The sequence below is a fragment of the Cavia porcellus genome, unplaced genomic scaffold, assembly GCF_034190915.1.
Source record: "Cavia porcellus strain 051 isolate PalLab524CR breed Dunkin Hartley unplaced genomic scaffold, mCavPor4.1 scaffold_4, whole genome shotgun sequence".
NCBI lineage: Eukaryota > Metazoa > Chordata > Mammalia > Rodentia > Caviidae > Cavia > Cavia porcellus.
The window spans coordinates 104,179,967-104,197,465 of NW_026947487.1; the positions used below are offsets into that span (position 1 = coordinate 104,179,967).

The 17,499-nt window shown below is 38.6% G+C and overlaps 1 protein-coding gene across 6 annotated transcripts in view; it reads left to right on the forward strand.

The window, feature by feature from the left end:
* Positions 1-8,806: 8,806 nt before the first annotated feature.
* Pmfbp1 (polyamine modulated factor 1 binding protein 1) overlaps positions 8,807-17,499 on the forward strand; it is a 42,845-nt gene continuing 34,152 nt past the window's right edge. For 3 of the 6 annotated variants that reach the window (XM_063247597.1, XM_063247599.1, XM_063247601.1), the window contains exons 1-3: positions 8,807-8,950; positions 9,962-10,033; positions 14,869-15,027. In XM_063247597.1, the coding sequence (XP_063103667.1) occupies positions 9,983-10,033; positions 14,869-15,027 (210 nt within the window). In that variant the 5' untranslated portion in view covers positions 8,807-8,950; positions 9,962-9,982. Of the gene's footprint in view, positions 8,951-9,071; positions 9,173-9,961; positions 10,034-14,868; positions 15,028-17,499 lie in introns of those variants that run through there. The other 3 variants (XM_063247600.1, XM_063247602.1, XM_063247598.1) reach the window with 2 other exon arrangements.

The following is a 17,499-nucleotide window of genomic DNA, read 5'->3' on the forward strand; positions in this document are numbered from 1 at the left end:
TAATAAGGACCATCTGAGAGAAAAGGCTACCACCAGTCATTAAATTTCTATTTCGTTTAATTTATACTGGTTCTAAAGCACTTAGGATTACTGAATGAGTTAATATTTGTAGCCTCTGTTTCACATTTTTCTTCTTTGAAAATAGCCATTAAGAGAGATGACTCATATGTTCATCAACAGAAAAAATGATAAGGAAAATATAGTATTTATAAACAATAGAGTACTACTCTGCTATACAGAAGGATAAATTTGAATCATTTGTAGGAAAATAGATGTACCTTGAGACTGTAATGTTAAGTGAAATAAATCAGATACACAATATTAAATATCACATGGTTTCTCTCATATGAGAAACCCACAATATAAATATAAATAAAAATAGATAATAGGAAATAGGCAAATAGATCTTTTGTAAATAGGAAAGGGACAAAGAGATGAAGGGAAGGGAAAGGAGGGGAAGGGAAAAAGACAGGAAAAAAAGAATTAAGGTGTGTTATGTACATGTATTAACTCCCTATAATGAATGAAATCATTATTACTACAAACATTACTAATAAAAATTAAAAAGTAGAGAGACATTTCCTTCTATCACCTAACCTCTAGACTTTTGAAGTGATGGAGGTCCATCTCTTTTCTCTTGGCATATTTTGGAGCTACACCAGTGACTATAACAAGAACAGGTCTTGTTTGGAGTTAGGGGTCATACAAGGCAGAAAGTGACACTCAGACAAGCTTCTGTCTCTAGCACAGTTGATAAAAATCCATTTCTTTTATCTATGAATATAGACACGTATTTAAGCTTACTATAAGTGGCTACATTATCAAAACCAATGTGTTCTTATGCTAGCTTTTCATGTGTTTCTATGCTAGATTTAGTCAATGCTTGGTTTCATATGTAATCCTAATTCATTACAGAAGTTAGCATGATCATCATTGACAAGAATAATTTTTCTAATGAAGGCTGGCATTCACATGTTCGTAACACTTCATTTTTGAAACAAAAAATTTTAATCCCTCAAGGGAGGACCAGATATGTTTGAGTCTCTGGGTTGACTCTTGTAAGTGAAACTAAGGATTTGTTTTATGAAGTCTGACTCAGAATTCTTCAGTTTCTCATTGCATAATTAGGGCTATGACTCATTGGTTTCCTGATTTTTGAAGCAAAAAGACAAGATTTGGAAATCGGCCTAACTCATGTGTATACCTGTACATCATATTGTTTATCTCTGGTAGAAAGGGGGATGCAATAAAATATAGATATTTTCATAACGGGAGGAGCAGAATGCTCATGGATAAATCATTTGAGGAAAATCAGAACTGAGCTTTGACTCAAATTCTCCCTCACATGAGTAATCGGGTTAAGAAAGGAAGAGAAAATAGGCCTTAGTGGTGGAAAATGAGGAAACCAGGTGAAGCAGAGAAATGATTTGCAATCCAGAAATACAAGCTTCAGAATCCTCCTAGAAAAAGGTGGACAGCATTACAGAGAAGACCACTTGTGAAGCACACAGAAAAAGAGATAGCTAAGAACTTTAAATGTATACATAAAAACCCGACAGACAAATGGAGAGGAAGTATGGAATGCTCCTCAGTCTAAGCTATCTTCCGATAAAACACATTTCCATGATGATCAGTAATCCTTGTAGATCATTTCTAATTTCTATAAAAGTCATCCCCAAATGTTGCAATGCACAGGAATCTTTCATTTCTTCCATTCATTTTCAGGACAGAAATTCGCTTTGAAGCCTCCTTGTTATCAGAAGCCTTGGAGCACTGGGGTTTCCTCCCTGGTCACCACTTGTGCAGTTGATGCGCTCTTAGTTACAAAGCACTGGACTGCTGCCGCCTTCAGTCAATCTGTTTAGCCAAAGGCCTCTGATTTGTTCACATTTACTACAACACATACAGAGGGCTGGAGGATTTTTTTTTTTTTTTACTATTGATCTGGTGCTTTAAGAGGGGAAAAAATCTCCTTGGCTGTCTAAACACTATCGATCCCTGCTTGGGAGTCGCAGCAGAAGTGTAGAAAGGGCGTGGATGAATTGAAATTTCATTTCCGACAACTTGTTCCTGTTATTTTTACCCTTTTGGATGGGGAGAAACACGTTGCTGCGGCTTCAGTCAATGTGGTCGATAGCTCCACTGAGAAACTCAACACAGCTTCTGCCAGAGGTTTGGCAATGAGACATGATGTTGGATTTCAAGTGTATGAAACTGAAGGATGGTGGTGAAACGCATGAGGTCTTAACAACAACCTGAAACAAATCGAGTGGCTTTGTGGCTTTGGATAAAAGGAGACTGACAACAACTCTGCCTGGGATGGGCTCTGAGTATTGCCAGTGCCTTACCTCTGACTCTCGGTGGGCTTCCTATAACTACCAAAAGAGACATTCTCTAGCCAAAACTAAGGAGAGAAGCATTACAATGAGCTTTTATAGGAGCTTTTGCTCTTGAATAGTGTTTGCTCTTGAATTGTCTAGTAAAGGACCAATACAGAAGCTGAAGCTGTTGGCTAGAAGGAGATAGGGGACAACACTAGGCGTAGAAGGGTATGCATCCACAGCCAGCAGCCACAAGAAACATCCCCACCCCTTAAGCACCCCGACAAGGAGATGAGATTTGGTGCCAGCTTTGTTCTTTTATTAGACATTAAAAGAACACAGGAGAAAACCAGACCCCTTCTTGCTAATGACAACATCTGGCATTTATGTAGCTGTATACCTTTGATCCTTAAGGATCCCAAAGCACTTTACAACCTGATATAGTACTAATGGCTATAGCAATGATCTTACAGTAAACTTGGCCAAATATTTCCTATACCAATCCTTTTTCTCAGCTTTGCAGTGTATGCACCATTCTTCCTTTGGATGGAAAGATCTTTCTCTTTGTTATTTTTTGCAAAGTTTATTCATGACTGCTTCTTTTTTTTTTAAGTACTGTATAACCATTTCTTAATAAACAGTACTTTACTTCTATTTCCAATTATTTTATAGGGCCATTTTTACTCTCATCCCCATCCCTCCCATTCCATAGAAAAAGGGAAATGTTCTTCTCTCCTGGGAGCCAAGAATCTGCATTGCCGATGAGGTTGCAAATTCAGAAACAATAAACAGAATTAAGAAAAACTGAGCTGGCATTTGACAGAAATTGTAAAATGACACTCAGAAATGTTGCTCTTGTGGAAATTACTGATATTAAAATATAAATCAGTGTCTTGTGTTTCCCGTAGCACCAGGGGCTCTATTAGGTTATGCAGTTTGATTGCTGAGCTGAACTTAAGAGAGTTGGCAGTTCCATGCCGAAGTTATCACGAAGTATTTAACCCTTATTTTGCTGGAGTTCAGGCACCTAAGACAATTCCAGTTGAAAATGTCACCTCCAAAAGGCCTTGACTGTTTTCACTGATTGCCTTGAAGCCCAGGAGAGGCAAAGGACTAAGATGAGGACAGAAGATAAAAGAATTTGGAAAATGCTTTCTCTGGACAGTCTTGTTGCACAGAATCAAGCAGAAAGCAGCTGGGGGCAGTTCTGAGAGCAAATTCCATCATTAATAAGGCAAAGAAGAAGAGATTATTAAAAAATTTTAAATATCACCCTACTATACATGGATTATTTATTTTATTTCCCTGACAGCACTATAAAGTAGATATTATTATTTCATTTGCTTCTAAGTAAGGAAACAGATTCAAAAAAGTTAACTTGCCCTTGGCCACATGATTTGAATCAAAATGTGATTCCCTAGCTCCATGAAGAATTGGCTGGGGTAAGAGAATGCAAGATCAGCCTGGAGTGGGTGATGGAACTAGAAAGTAAGCAAGTATTCAAGAAAAGGATAGATGCTGTTGAAAAGATATAGTGGCCAAAGCAGGGAAAGCTGACCAACAAGATACACAGTAATATTAGATAATAACCCCATAAAACAAAATAGCTCTGAGTTCATACTGATGTAAACAATCAATTAAATGGAGAGAAGGACCAACTCTTCTTTGCAGAAAAATTCCAATTGGTAAATGAGGAACAGTAAAAAAAAATCAAAAGTCTCTATTAGAATATCACAATAATCATTATTTTTTTTTTTTTTGTCTTTTTCCTTTTTATCAGTACTGGAAATCGAACTCACGACTGCCTACTTGCAAGGCAGGTACTTATGCCACTGAGCAAAATCCCCAGCCCCAACACAGTAATCATTATTGTGAGTGAGACCCATCTTGCTAAAAATAGCAGGTGGAAGTTAGAGGAAAAACACTATATTTGCATATTCTCAAAGTATCTCTCCTTGAGATATTTATTAGTTGTAGTAGGAAAAAATAGTAACTTTGTCATAGATAAACCCAGTACACATCAGCATAACCAAATGACCTAAGGTTAACTTCATCAGTGATAGAATATATTGACATCATATATCCTCTGGTGATTCACTAAGAAGGTATATACCACACTGGCCCAAAATGCAGAGCATGAGAAAGCATCAGGCAAGTCCAAATTAAGGGTCATTCTGTAAAATGACTGACCAGTATTCTTTTTTAAATGTTCATGTCATATAAAATGAAGAAAGACTGAGAAATTATCACAGATTGGAGGAACAAAAAGAGACAGAGGACAGGGAAGTGTCCCTGAATCAGATTCAGCAACAGAAAAGAGATACTAGTGGTAAAATTTGTTACATTCTAATAAAGTATTTGACTTTGTTAATAGTTTTGGACCCACATTAATTTCTTAATTTTGATCCTCATGTCGTTATGTAAGATGCTAACTTTAGGGAAATAAGAAAAAGCTTATATAGAAGCTCTGTGTACTCTCTTTGCAACTTTTCTGCGTGTGCTTCTTCTTTCACGGGAGACCACTACTACCTACTAGAGAGAAAAAGCAAATCACCAGCATCAATAATAAAGTTAGATGTTTGTGTTAAAAGGCATAAAGAAAGATAACATCAGTCATTTGTAGGAAAATGGATATATCCTGAGACCATAACGTTAAGTGAAATAAATCAGACACAGAAGCTTAAAAATTACGTGGTTCCTCTTATATAAAAAACTCAAATTATAAAGAGCAAAATAAAAGACAGAGTAAGAAGTAGGGAGGCTGATCTGTTGCATATGGGAAAGGGTTCAACAGATGGAGGGAAGAGAAGGAAAGGGAATGAAAGGAGGAATTAAGACTTACTGTGCACATGTACCAACTCTGCACAAGAAATGTCAACTTATACTAATAAAAATTAAACAGGTACTGATAAAGTGTTGTTGGGGAAGAGGGGAGGTATCACCTACCTGGCAAGTCCAGTGTGAGAGTTAACTGTATTCTTTCGTATTTAGAACAGTGCCTGATGTGTAGAAGCTGCCATCCAAGCGCAGGTATTACAGATAGTAACAGAGAAGATGATAGAACTGGGAATTGAGTTGGAGCGTGAAGGTAGGTGATGCTGTTGTTGTTACTGCTGGTTCTGAAGACTGAACTCAGAGCCTTTGCACTGAGCTGAATTCCATTCCTTTTCAATTTGTTTTTATCTTGAGGCAGGATCTCCCTAAGTCACTAAGCTGCCCAAACTGGTCTCAAACTTGTAATTTTCCTACTTCAGTCTCACAGAGTACAGGGATTACAGGCGTGGGTGGTTTCTGACAGACAGAATATACCTCATGGAGGAAACCATACAGCAAGCAGAGGAGAGAGTTTTTTCCACATCAGTCAATGATCATGGCAGCAAAGATTAGATGGAGTGTGTACTTTGACAAGGAAATTTCACTAAATGGCATGAGAATAACGGTAGTGGAAGTAGATAAGCTGAATGTGTTACTCTCTTCCCCACCCTGGCTCCTCCTAGCCTACATAGCAAGTGGAAAAGGAGTGAAAACAAAGAACTGATAGATCAGGAGAAAAAGCAAATTAAGTCAAAGAAATGAAGTCACATTTGAGAAAAATACATCTGAGCTCAAAGACCTTGTCCACAGTGCATAAAACATACACTCCATGGTTTATTTTGCAGCTGTAGAAGTCCTAGAAATGGGGGATAAATCATAAAGTCTCTCTGAGAGGAACACAAATAAGGGTACTTTGTTCATTTTCATTAAATTCAGTTGCATGAAGCAGAAAACCAAAATAACAGTGATTTAAACAAGTAGAAATTGCTGTCCAATGCTGGAATGACCTGGACTCCTTCCATCTCCATAAACATCTCCATAAGCATATTTCAAGTGGCTGTTGGAGCACCAGCCATTAAATGAACATTGCAAGCAATTAAGAAGGAGAGGAGGGACAAAGAGCTGTGTACTACCCGACTTTAAAATTTCCAGGAAGAGCCAGATGTGTTGGCATGTGCCTGTAATCCCAGCACTTGGGAAGTGGAGGCAGGAGGATCATTGTAAGTTCAAGACAGCCTGGGCTACAAAGTGAGCTCAAGACCAGCCTGAAATGCATAATGAGACCCTGCCTCAAAAAGACAAAAAAAAAAAAAAAATTTCCAGGAAGTCCCCAAGATACTACTTATATTTCATTGACTAGAATTTAGAGACATAGCCGCACGTAGCTCCAAGGGAGGTGAAAGATATTCTTCTATTTGGAGTAGCCTATGTGGAGTCTGCTTATTGGAATACAGAGATACTCCAATAAAATTATAATTTTCTTCCTGAGGAAGAGTATGGACATCGATTAGGAGTCTCTGTAAAATGTACCAAAAGGGATAGTCCCAAGGAAAAAAATTTACCTAATATAATGAGTCTTATAAAGCATGGTGCTCCTTTTGCTCCCCAATCTTCTCATCTCATCTGTCATCCCAAAGGCTCTTTCTGAGGAAATCCAATTAACCTTACTTTGTCTCAAGAAAAACCTCTATCCTAAGGTTGCACTATAACCCAGTCTTAACCTTGCATCAGATTCTGGAAATTAGAACTTAAACTGGAGAATTAGCCCTTGATGAAATCTATGAGATGGGCCAAAAGTACAGAAAAATGGTAGATCACTGCATGGGTTTAGCTTTCCAGGGGCAGAAGAACTTGGATGAATACCAAGAAATTGGGAAAAAATCTAGCATCCTGTTTACCTTGCAAGGCAATACACAAAACTTCAGTAGGACAGATCTGTTAGGAAAGGATCTAAAACTATACACATATGCTAGCATCAGGAACGTGAAGAAAACTTTCAAGAGTAAGACAAGACTAGTCAAACCAAAACTCTTAGGATGAGAAAGCTGCAGTATATGTGACCTATTTGCAATGACAAAGACATCTCAGCATACTCTAGCCAAGAGAGGTACCTATGGTCATGGACCCGAAGATGCCGCTGATGCTAGATCCAACCTAAGACCCCCAAATTTACACACACTTCAGAAAGGTCTTATTAAGGAGCTTGAGGAAATCAGAAACTGATTTATGTTTAGCCTGAAAATGATGGTGCTTTCTTAGCAATAACTAAGGTTGTGATTTCTGCCACATGGTGGAAATGAGGCTCAGTGAAGAAGCTAACTGATAGAAAAGTTACTGTCTTTGCACATCTCAGTATATAGCTGCAACATTAGTCACCCATGTGATAGGTAGTGTTGGGTGTTTCTTGGATATACGTAAGGTGCTCTGAGAGTCAACTGAGAGGAAACATAAAATATGACTAGATACTCACTTGAACAAGTTTTTCTTTAGATTAGGATCATTTTTTTCTGGGCACCAGTGTCCCCAAAAGAATGCCTGCTGTGCAAAGCAGATAGCAGGACTTTTGAAAACAGAAAAGCAGTTCCCTGGGCTAATGTAGCAGAAGGGTAGATAAAGTGAAGGTCTCAGCAGCAATGCAGGAGACAGAAGATGTGAGAGCAAGGGTTCGAGAAGAGAGATGACATTAATGAAGTCCTGGGCCTAGAGAATCCAGTAACCAACCACACTCCTCAGAAAGCACTATGAGGGTCCACATGATCACTTCATAAAGCATAAAGGCTCCCTCAAAGCTCTGTCTCTAATCCATCTGGGAAACACTACTGTCAAATGCATCAAAAATGCATTTTTTTTCACTACAAGCACTTCCAAAGTGCCCACTGCTATCACTAATGACTCACAGAATTCCTATGTCTCCCTCATGGAACAAAATTCAGTTCTCTGCTTTTCCTCTAATTTATTTTACTTAGTAAAGCCCAATATATTTTTATGCAACTATTAGAACTTATGCCTTCTACTTTCCATTTGAAATACTCTTGGCCCTTACAATGATAGCTGTGTAACTCCAAAGTGTACAAAACCATTATAATCTAGGAAATCTGTTTTTAAATTTTGGATAAGATTTTATTTAAAAATCATCTGTTGCATATCCAGTGGGTCTGTAAGTAGAGGGTTATTCTCCTCAAGGATACATATATTCTACTACAACTTCTGTGAGAGGCTCAGATTTAGTGCTTAATTCCTACTGAAGAATGGCATTCACCTGTAGACCATAGAATCAGTAAACTTTAGAGCTAGGAAAGACATTAAAGGTCACTTACTACAACCCCTCAGTTTCCAGAGACAAAAATGAAGGTGACACAAATGAGGGTGTTCTCAAAGGACACTCTTCAAATTAGCTACTGAACCAGGGCTTTGGTAGCCCAGAGTCCTGTTTAGTGTTTTTTTATGTCACATTTGTTTTTATCTTTTCATTAGCCTAGTGTGAAAATCACTTATGACATCCACCAATATTTTCTTTGGAGGGTAAAGGAAGTTAAGTGTGGCCATGTGACTTGTTTTGGACAATGAAATGTGAGAAGTGAAGTGCTTTACTTTCACTTTAAGAAGCAGTATGTAATTTACCAAGATCCCTTTCTGCTGCCATGGCAACAGGCAACATACTAGATAATAGAGGTTCCACCAGCTGAGGACAATGTAGAGCAGAGCCTCAGCTGACTCACAAAGGATCCATAACATGAGTGAAAATAAACCCTCATAGGCTTAAGGGATTTGGAAGTTGTTTGTTACTGCAACATCACCTACCCTTTCCCTAGCTGGTAAGTCTGAGCTTCGTATCATTCCCATGATGCACCTCAGTGCACAAAGACTTAAGGGTGTAATCAGAGCAGAAAATCAGAATGCAGCTCCATTAAACATTCCAAATTCCATGTATCACCAGGATTCTTTCTTCCTCTTGGCTTATATTAAGAGTGAGGGATGTACTTCATTACAAAGAATGAGTATTTCAATAGCTTCTCATTCTTGGAAATATTCTGCAGGTAAGTGTCTGGTAGAAATTTCCTCTAGACTTAGAGTTACAAACATAACTTATTTTAATAAGTTCAGTAAGTTATGACTTCAAATGCATCATCCTGTTCTTACACACTCATATATTGTGCAAAAATCATTGGTTTTCTTGGAAACTTTTTATCTAGATAATTCCCATTCCTTTTAAGGTTTCCTAACTTTATAAGCACCAATGTTATTAGCAAAATGATAATTCAAAAATATCATATCATTTAACATTTCAAGCAATGCTTGTAAAATGAATGGAAGATTTTCACAGTAGTAAGAGAGTCTGGGTGACTTTAGGTAGTCACTCGGCCTCCTTGGGACTGTTTCTCCTTCTGTGAAACAAGGACAGTAGTAGTACACACCTTTCAGAGTTACTGTGAGCATGAAGGTGGATCATATGCATCCTGAACGGTTCATAATAAGTGTACAATGTTAACTGTTAATTATCTGAGCCATGGAATGCTTAGAAATCTAGAAAATGGGCTAAGTTCAGACCTTTCACTTTCCAAGAAGTTGAGGTTTCCAAGAAGGTTGAATTCAGAAACTATTTTGTCTACCAAATTGTGGTTTTCTGGAAAAGATGTAAAAACTATGGTCCTGCCTCCGTGGTGGGGGTTTTAACATGCTTTTGGAAACAAAAATATGGACTAGAGGGTTAGTGTTGCTAAAGGTTTGGAAAAAATTTCCAAACTCTCCACCAAGGGCATAGATCCAGCTGGGAAAATCTTTAAAGGACTAGACTCATTTATACTCTTCCCATTGACCTTTTTCAGGCTTATACCACAGCTCACAAAATGCTAAAGCTTAAAGGAGAATTGAGAGCTTCCAAGGGACTGAAAGGTGAGGTAAGACTCCTAACTTGTCTACATACCTGGACTTAAATCTTGGTTACAAGGGACTTCTTTTCAAGTTCCATGACTCAGAATTCCAGGGAGAAGCCCCCACAAAATACTGCAGACAGAAAAAGGCAGCAGAACATAGCAGGTCAGGTTAGGTGGGTCTGGGTTTATATCCAATGGCAGAAGATTATTGGGCATGTTGTTTACTCTTTCTATACTTTATCTTTCCCCAAAATATGAATGATGAGCACTTATGTCAAAGACTAGCTAGGAAAATTATAAGACACTGCATGTAAAAAATACCTAATAAATATTTACTGTTGTTGCCAAAAATATTCTTTTTATCTAGAATACTATAAAATGAAATGTAAAGTGTTCTGATTTGTCTAGTATTTTGGTCAAATGGTGTATGTATTACCTGACTTTTTCCAGAAGGTATTGAAGGGGCCTGTTTGGGTAAGGATAGAGGGGTTCCACTTACCATATGGATTTTAACAGACCTACCAAGATGAGTAGCTTCTAAAACAGGAATTTCTGCCCCTTTTCTGAAGGGTAAATGGAGCCCTAAGGAAATAACAGGAAATAAGGATCAGGTATGAATTTTCTAGAAGAGCATTCCTTCATGTCACTGGTGTCTTTGGAATAACTTTGACATGTTAGGAGCTGGGAACCTCTGTTACATTAAAAGGATAAAAAAATAGTCAAAAGTCCTTAGTCTCTTGGGGAATACCTTCTAGTGGAATGATTTCTCCAGGAATATGATTTCAAAAAATATGCGGCACCTGGGCAAATGCCAACAAATATCAGCCCACATTCCATAGATGACTGATATATATGCCATGTGTACCCTAAACCATATAAAGTGTGCCTCTGTTTAAAAAATTTAGAAGACAATACAATATTCTTATTCTTCACTATATAAACATAACTGGCTCAGAAATTTTTATTACAGGAAAAATTTTGTATGAATATCAATTTATTCCCATCATAAATAATGCAAAAAGTACAATGTTTCCATAAGCATAAAAGTAAATTCAGGAATCTGGTTAATGATATCAATATTAGTGTTTAAAATTACTATAAACACTATTATTACATAAGCAAAAATAAAAATTCCTGAAACAACATTAGTTTTAAAGGCTTCTTGCTTTTTGAAGCATAACTCTCATGATAAATTGTTATCTGTTGAATGGGTGTAGTATTCACAGTGTTTAAAAGTGATTTTCCATTGCTTGTTGGAGATTTTTGTCCCTGTCCTGAGATAAGTAATTTCCCAGAGATGATGATCTTTCTAGTGATCTAAACTCCAAAATTCCTCTGGAAACTGCCACCCAATTTTCACCAAGCTTTCTTGTTCAAGTGCCAAATCTCTAGGAATATTGCCATATTGAATCTTGTAATGCTCTTGAACTCTGAAAGTGCTACATATTCACAAGCTTAAATTTAATCTCAGCTCCCTTGCCACAAAAAAAGCATGAAACTACTTGTTAATACTTTGAAGTCTACAGCAAACATGTTTTAGAAGGCGTGCTCTTTGACAAAAGACCCATTTAATCAATAAAGAAAATTTGCCTCAATAAATAACCTGTTTTCCCATATCATGAATATGTTAGCAACTGTAGAATTAGCACTCACCATTTCGTCTGTAGGTTGATGGCTTGGCTGATGTCACAAGCTCCTAAGCAAAGTGACCTGATTCTAGCCTTATCTAAGCAAAAACTGGGTATCTAAGTACTTGGCTTGTTATTTCAGCTATCACTAATGATTTCAAATCCAGGACGGGATCAGATTATGCCTCAGGGTCATCATTATGACCCTCAGTTCATCTCATGTCCCAGTACTGGTACAGAGATATGAGTGATGAAATGTCAAATTAAATCTATTACTACTGCATATTAATACTCAAAAGACATCTGCCTGGAATTTAATATTCGTAAGCTAGGTGGAAATATAAATAGTTTATGATTAATATTTATGCAAGATGTTAGCAAAAAATTAGATTTTCTTGACCCCCAGAAAACCTTGCCTTTCTGGGGTTCTGAGGTTAGCATAGTATCCTCTTTAAACGATCTACAGTTAAAAATGGAACATGGTTGGTGGAAATCATGTTACTTCCCTTCAAGCATTTTTACTGCTGTTCTAGTGCATCAAAACCCCTTCGTGATTTGGTCCTTAGGAATGAATGATTATGTTTTTATTTTAAAAGCAAATTTTGTTTGCTATCCCATAAAACACATTTGTTATTCAACTGGTTTAGGGAGTCTTCAAAGAAAGATAATTTATCCCCAATCTCTAGCTTTGTGAATGAAGAAATTTCCTCGGAGACTCTAAGCCAATGCTAAATATCCAGATTAGATGAATCTGCAGCACAGATCCAATTCTGAAGCCCAGTAGTATAAAAGAATAGGGCTAGTAGGTCTTGTACTGCAAGGACATCTAAAACTAAAGAGGGGATATTTTTATTAGCCTGAGAGAGAACGTCTGTTAATTTAGGATAGAGTTGCATATCACTGGCATTTTGTTAGTGAGTCTCCAGTGTGCTGAGCTCCACATGAAGAAATCTGGTGATGTGGTCCTCACTGTGAGACACTACTCCAGCATCCAGGCAAGACTACAGAGAACTGGGCTGTCCTGTAGGGTAGGCATGGCATCATCACCTACTTTGCTCATGATCCCAAAGAAAAATGGTTCCGTGGCAAGAATGGGGGAGGGCTGGGGATTTAGCTCAGCGGCATAAGTGTCTGCCTTACAAGTGTGCAGTCGTGAGTTCGATCCCTGGTACCGATAAAAAAGAAAAAGACATTTAAAAAAAAAAGAATGGAGGGGGGATTCCGATAACCCCATTCCCAGGAAGGCTCTATGCCCTATTCCCGATGTGGCAATCATGGGTAAAGGGATTAAAAGTACGAGAATCAAATTGCTGCTCTTTATTGGGTCAAAATATTTTGTTTTCAAGTTAGAAAACATTGTACGCGCATCAGTTTTTAAAACCACTCTACACATATTCTCATAAGAGGGTTCCTGGTAATTGTCTAATGGTAATTACATGCTTGGGGCAGTTGACATCTACTGTTATTTTTCTGAAAAGTAAGAGATGAAGGCAGAAGCAAGAGAGGAGGAGGGAGAGTTTTGAGATAATGAAATCGTTTTAATGATAGAACCATGCCGTTAACCTAATTAAACTATAAAGCAGTTTTTAAAAAAAACCTCAGGTACTAAATGGAAATGAAGACATAAATCAGCTGAGACAGCGGCACTTCTGGGAAACCTTCCGAATTCCGAATATTCTGACATTGCAGTGTCTGATTCTCACATTGTCCTCTGGCCCTCCTTGGCCTTGCGTAGAGGTCTCTTAGAAACTGGCCTGTACAATAAGGTTTAATTTACAACGTCCATGTCAGATCTCCAGTTCCCCTGGGAATGTGTATTCTGTAGCTCATGTATCTCACAAGAGCAGTCTGTGAGATGTAGCAGTAGGGTACTGGCTACATGGTCAGAAGAATGTGATTTCTTATCTCTACTGCCCACCAGATATGGGACTTTGCACACTGTGACTCAAGTTTCTGTACCATTTCTATGTACTCACCTCTGCCTTGCCTCTTACAATTGCCCCAAGTTTATTGAGGTCATTTTGCCTGTAAGAGCAAAAAGTCAGATGTCCTTGGGAGATTGTATCCCATAGGGCAGCTCTCAGCCGTTAACTGGCTGGAGCCAAATTTGACAACTTCACTTTCATCACCATCCCTCAAAACAGACTCTACAGTATAACTTACACTCTGGAGTTCCCTGTAGGATCAGCCTAAAATGAGCCATGAGACTTCGTCTGAAATTGCTTAGTTTCTTCTGCTTCCCTATCCTGCTTCCCCTTCTTCCTTCTTGGTTTCTCATGGGAGTGTTTCTTTAATAAATATCACAAATCTTCACATAGGAAGCCACTTCCAGGCATTCTAACCAAAGAGATGGGCACCTCCTTATATATATGCTTCAGCCTCAGTTCCAGGATCTAAAGCTTAGAGGTGATAACGCCTGTGTTCAGTGTGATTGAAAAGAAAGACAGGACTGAAACTGCATAGGTTCACAGAGGGCTTTTTCCTAATTGCTGCCACACTTGCCACCCACAACTTTGAGGGTGAAAGTGGCATCGTGATGTGAAGAACACACCCATCTACCCGATCTCTGCATCCCACCACCTCCCCTCCCAAGCTGCTACACTTCATCGTCTATTTTGGTCTCAGTCACTACTTTTCATTCTGATCTTGCAACAGTTAGCTAATCCTTTTTGCTCATAGTCAAAGACAGGGCCCTTACCCACTTAGCAAGGGGATTTCACTTGTGTTCCCACTGGTGAACCCCTGCAAAGGAAAGCACTAAGTATTATAAGTGAGGAAGATTTTGGTTAATGAGTAAAAAAAAAGACTTCAGAATCCCACATCAGCTCCATCACTGATTCATTCACTGTAGTCTTGACAAGTTCATTTGACACCTTAATATGTTCGTTTTATCAGTGGCAGAACCATTAATATTTATAGACAGTTCACTGGGTGCCTGGAATTACTCTAGATGCTGGCTTCCTTTTGAAAAATAAGAGAATTGTCTGATGCACCCACAGGAGTGTGGTGAAGATTAATTAATATAAATAAGTAATTGTCTGAATAATGTAGAGCACTCAGACACCTCACAAATGGATACTGTGTAAATGTTACACAGGATGAGTAATAATAGCAATGACTTGATGGACAAATTTCTAGCAAATTTAAAGTCCCTGTCAACCTGTTAAGTGAAGGAAAGTAAGCATTTTCATGAAAGTTTGTAATTGATGCTTTGTTTCTCTGGCTGCCTAGGTGGGGGAGAGAGACAGAGACGTGAACAGCCTGAACAGTAAGCTCCTGAGCCTACAACTTGACATCAAGAATCTGCATGATGTCTGTAAAAGGCAAGGGAAGACTTTGCAGGAGAACCAGCTTTGTGTAGAGGAGGCCATGATGAACAACAACAGCCACGTAAGGAACTACCCAGTGACCACCCATCCCTGCTCACTTGACCACTGCTGCTCCCTTGGGCAGGAACAATAGAAAGTTTATTCCACTGTCACTGAGCTAACAAAGAGAAAGAATTAAACACATGCACTGTAACACACAGAAAGTCCCATTCCTGCCCTTAGAATTTTTCAGTGTAGCTGTCTATGGGTCATTTACATCCGAGGCATTATCTTTTCTTTATCTGACCTTTCACACCTGATTTATAGCTCATTGCTCTGGAAATACCAGACCTCAGTAATAGAAGGAAAGTAGTGTCTCCTACTGGCGCATAGACAGATTTCTGAGTCAACCGTGGAAATAAAAGCCATTGCACCTGTTCTGCAGCATCGCTGCTCATCAGTTACTGCCACACCTGCCTCTCACTAGCTATGAGCTTCTCTTTTGAGGCCAGAACCCAGTGACAGGACAAGCTTAAGTCCCAAAAGAGTTAATGCCTCTAGAAGCAGTCCTCAAACATTAACAAATAGGGAGATGGCTGTTTAAGAACCTCTCTCCCTTCCCCCTTAGAAATTAACTCAAGCATGCTCTGTTGTCTCCCAGAATTCCTCAAGGAACCGAGCCCTAATGCTGAGAGTAGCAAGCTTGATAACACACTCTTGATCAGTTTCCATCCTTGCTTTTAGTTCCCACGTCCTCTACCAGAGTTCCTATGATCGCTGCCACATAAACTACTATTCGATAGTCAATTCCTTGTCACAGGGCCTGCTTAGGGGGCCACTCAAGCCAAGACCCTCAGTAACACCCCACACATGTGTGGGCAGTGAGACCTCCTGGCATGACCATCTTCCTATAATTTTGAACTAATAATAATCTATTGTGCAGGGAGTTCACCAGCTGAGGAAGTTTTGTTTTACCCTGAGGTTTTCTCTCTTTGGAAACCCTAAACCTAAGGTCTTTAAACCAGTCTATATTTATTCACACAAGTCGGGGAGCCCGCTGGAATATATTTTCCCACAGCTCTCTAAAAACTTCCTTATTTGTGTTTAATGACTTGACATCTACACACACTTTAGACACAAGCCTTTGCTGAACCCCCAAGTTAGCCTCTTAACTGGCATGCAAGCAGCCACTGTGTTTCTTGCAGTCAAGAATCTGTGTTGGTTTTTTTTTTTTCAATGTGTCTGTTAGCATTCTCCTAGGAGTTGTCACCTCACTATAGAAACCACAAATTGTTCTCTGTAATGCCCTAAAAATGCCACCAACAGAGCAATTCTACCTCATCTACTAAGTATTGCTATCTTTCCTCAGGAAGTCACAAATACAGAAAAATCCGTCGGTTTTCCTAAATGAATCTTGGGAAGAAGATTATCATTATTTTCTTCTTTCTAAATATTAACATTTGAGTATATTTTCACCCCTGCTCTCATGAGTTTACTTACTCCCCTACTCAGAGAAAACCATGTGGCCTCCTTGGCAACTTGGAAGGAGAAAAGCATTAAATTGCACTTTATTATTCTAATTGCCCAGAAGAAGTTCTAACAGCTTGAAATAAGCTTTAAAACAAGCTCTTTTCTTCCCCAGCACTTAGTGCAAAATTTAAATTGCAGACTATGCATACAAATACACAATTACATATAGACCTATACTCATCTACTCAGAAAAATCCCTTTAAGGTCTGCCCTCCAAGGAAATGTAATATGGGAACAAAGCAAAAGCCCAAGACTTTCTGGAATTTTGACTAATATCTAACACACAGCTGGGGAAATACACAGAAGGTTATGGTTCATGACCACAGTTAAAGAGAAAAGCAAAGTATTATATCAGAGGTTATGTATAGCTAAAAGAGTGAAAGGGAGGAGGTGGGTGGTGGGATGGAAAATGCGTGGTCCTGTAAATCAGTAACACATTATGCTCTGAAACCCAGGAACACAGCAGGGACTGACATGAACCAAGCAGGTGCCCAGGCTACAGAACTGATGGGCACTCACTCGGCAAATACCAACTTGAACTTGCTTGATTGTGAGCCTGAGTGTCTCCTTAAACAGTGCACCTTACTTCCTTCACTCTCTAGTCTTGGTCCTGCCCAGAAAGAAACCAGCCAACAAACAAAGTCTCAAAGTAAGAAGAAAAAGAATAGCAGAGATATCATAACAAAATTATGATCAAATCAGAAGCGAAAGACCTGTATGAGCAGTTTTCCCAGACTGCACTCCCTGCTGGAGTCATTAGGAGCAAACTCTAATATTCAGAAGAACTCAGATTGTCAAATTAATCTTTGAGGTATATGGAAGACATTGTTTTTTAGCATAAAACTGCTTCAGGTGAATTTTCTGCCTGAAGATAAAAGTCATTTAGCTGAATATATGAAGATTAGTAGAATCTCGATGGGCATGATCACACAATATTATTTTTAATCATTGCTAGTGAAAAAATATTAAGAGAATCTGCTAAATCCATTGTGGAGTCCTGGATTGAATCTTGGAGCAGAAAAAA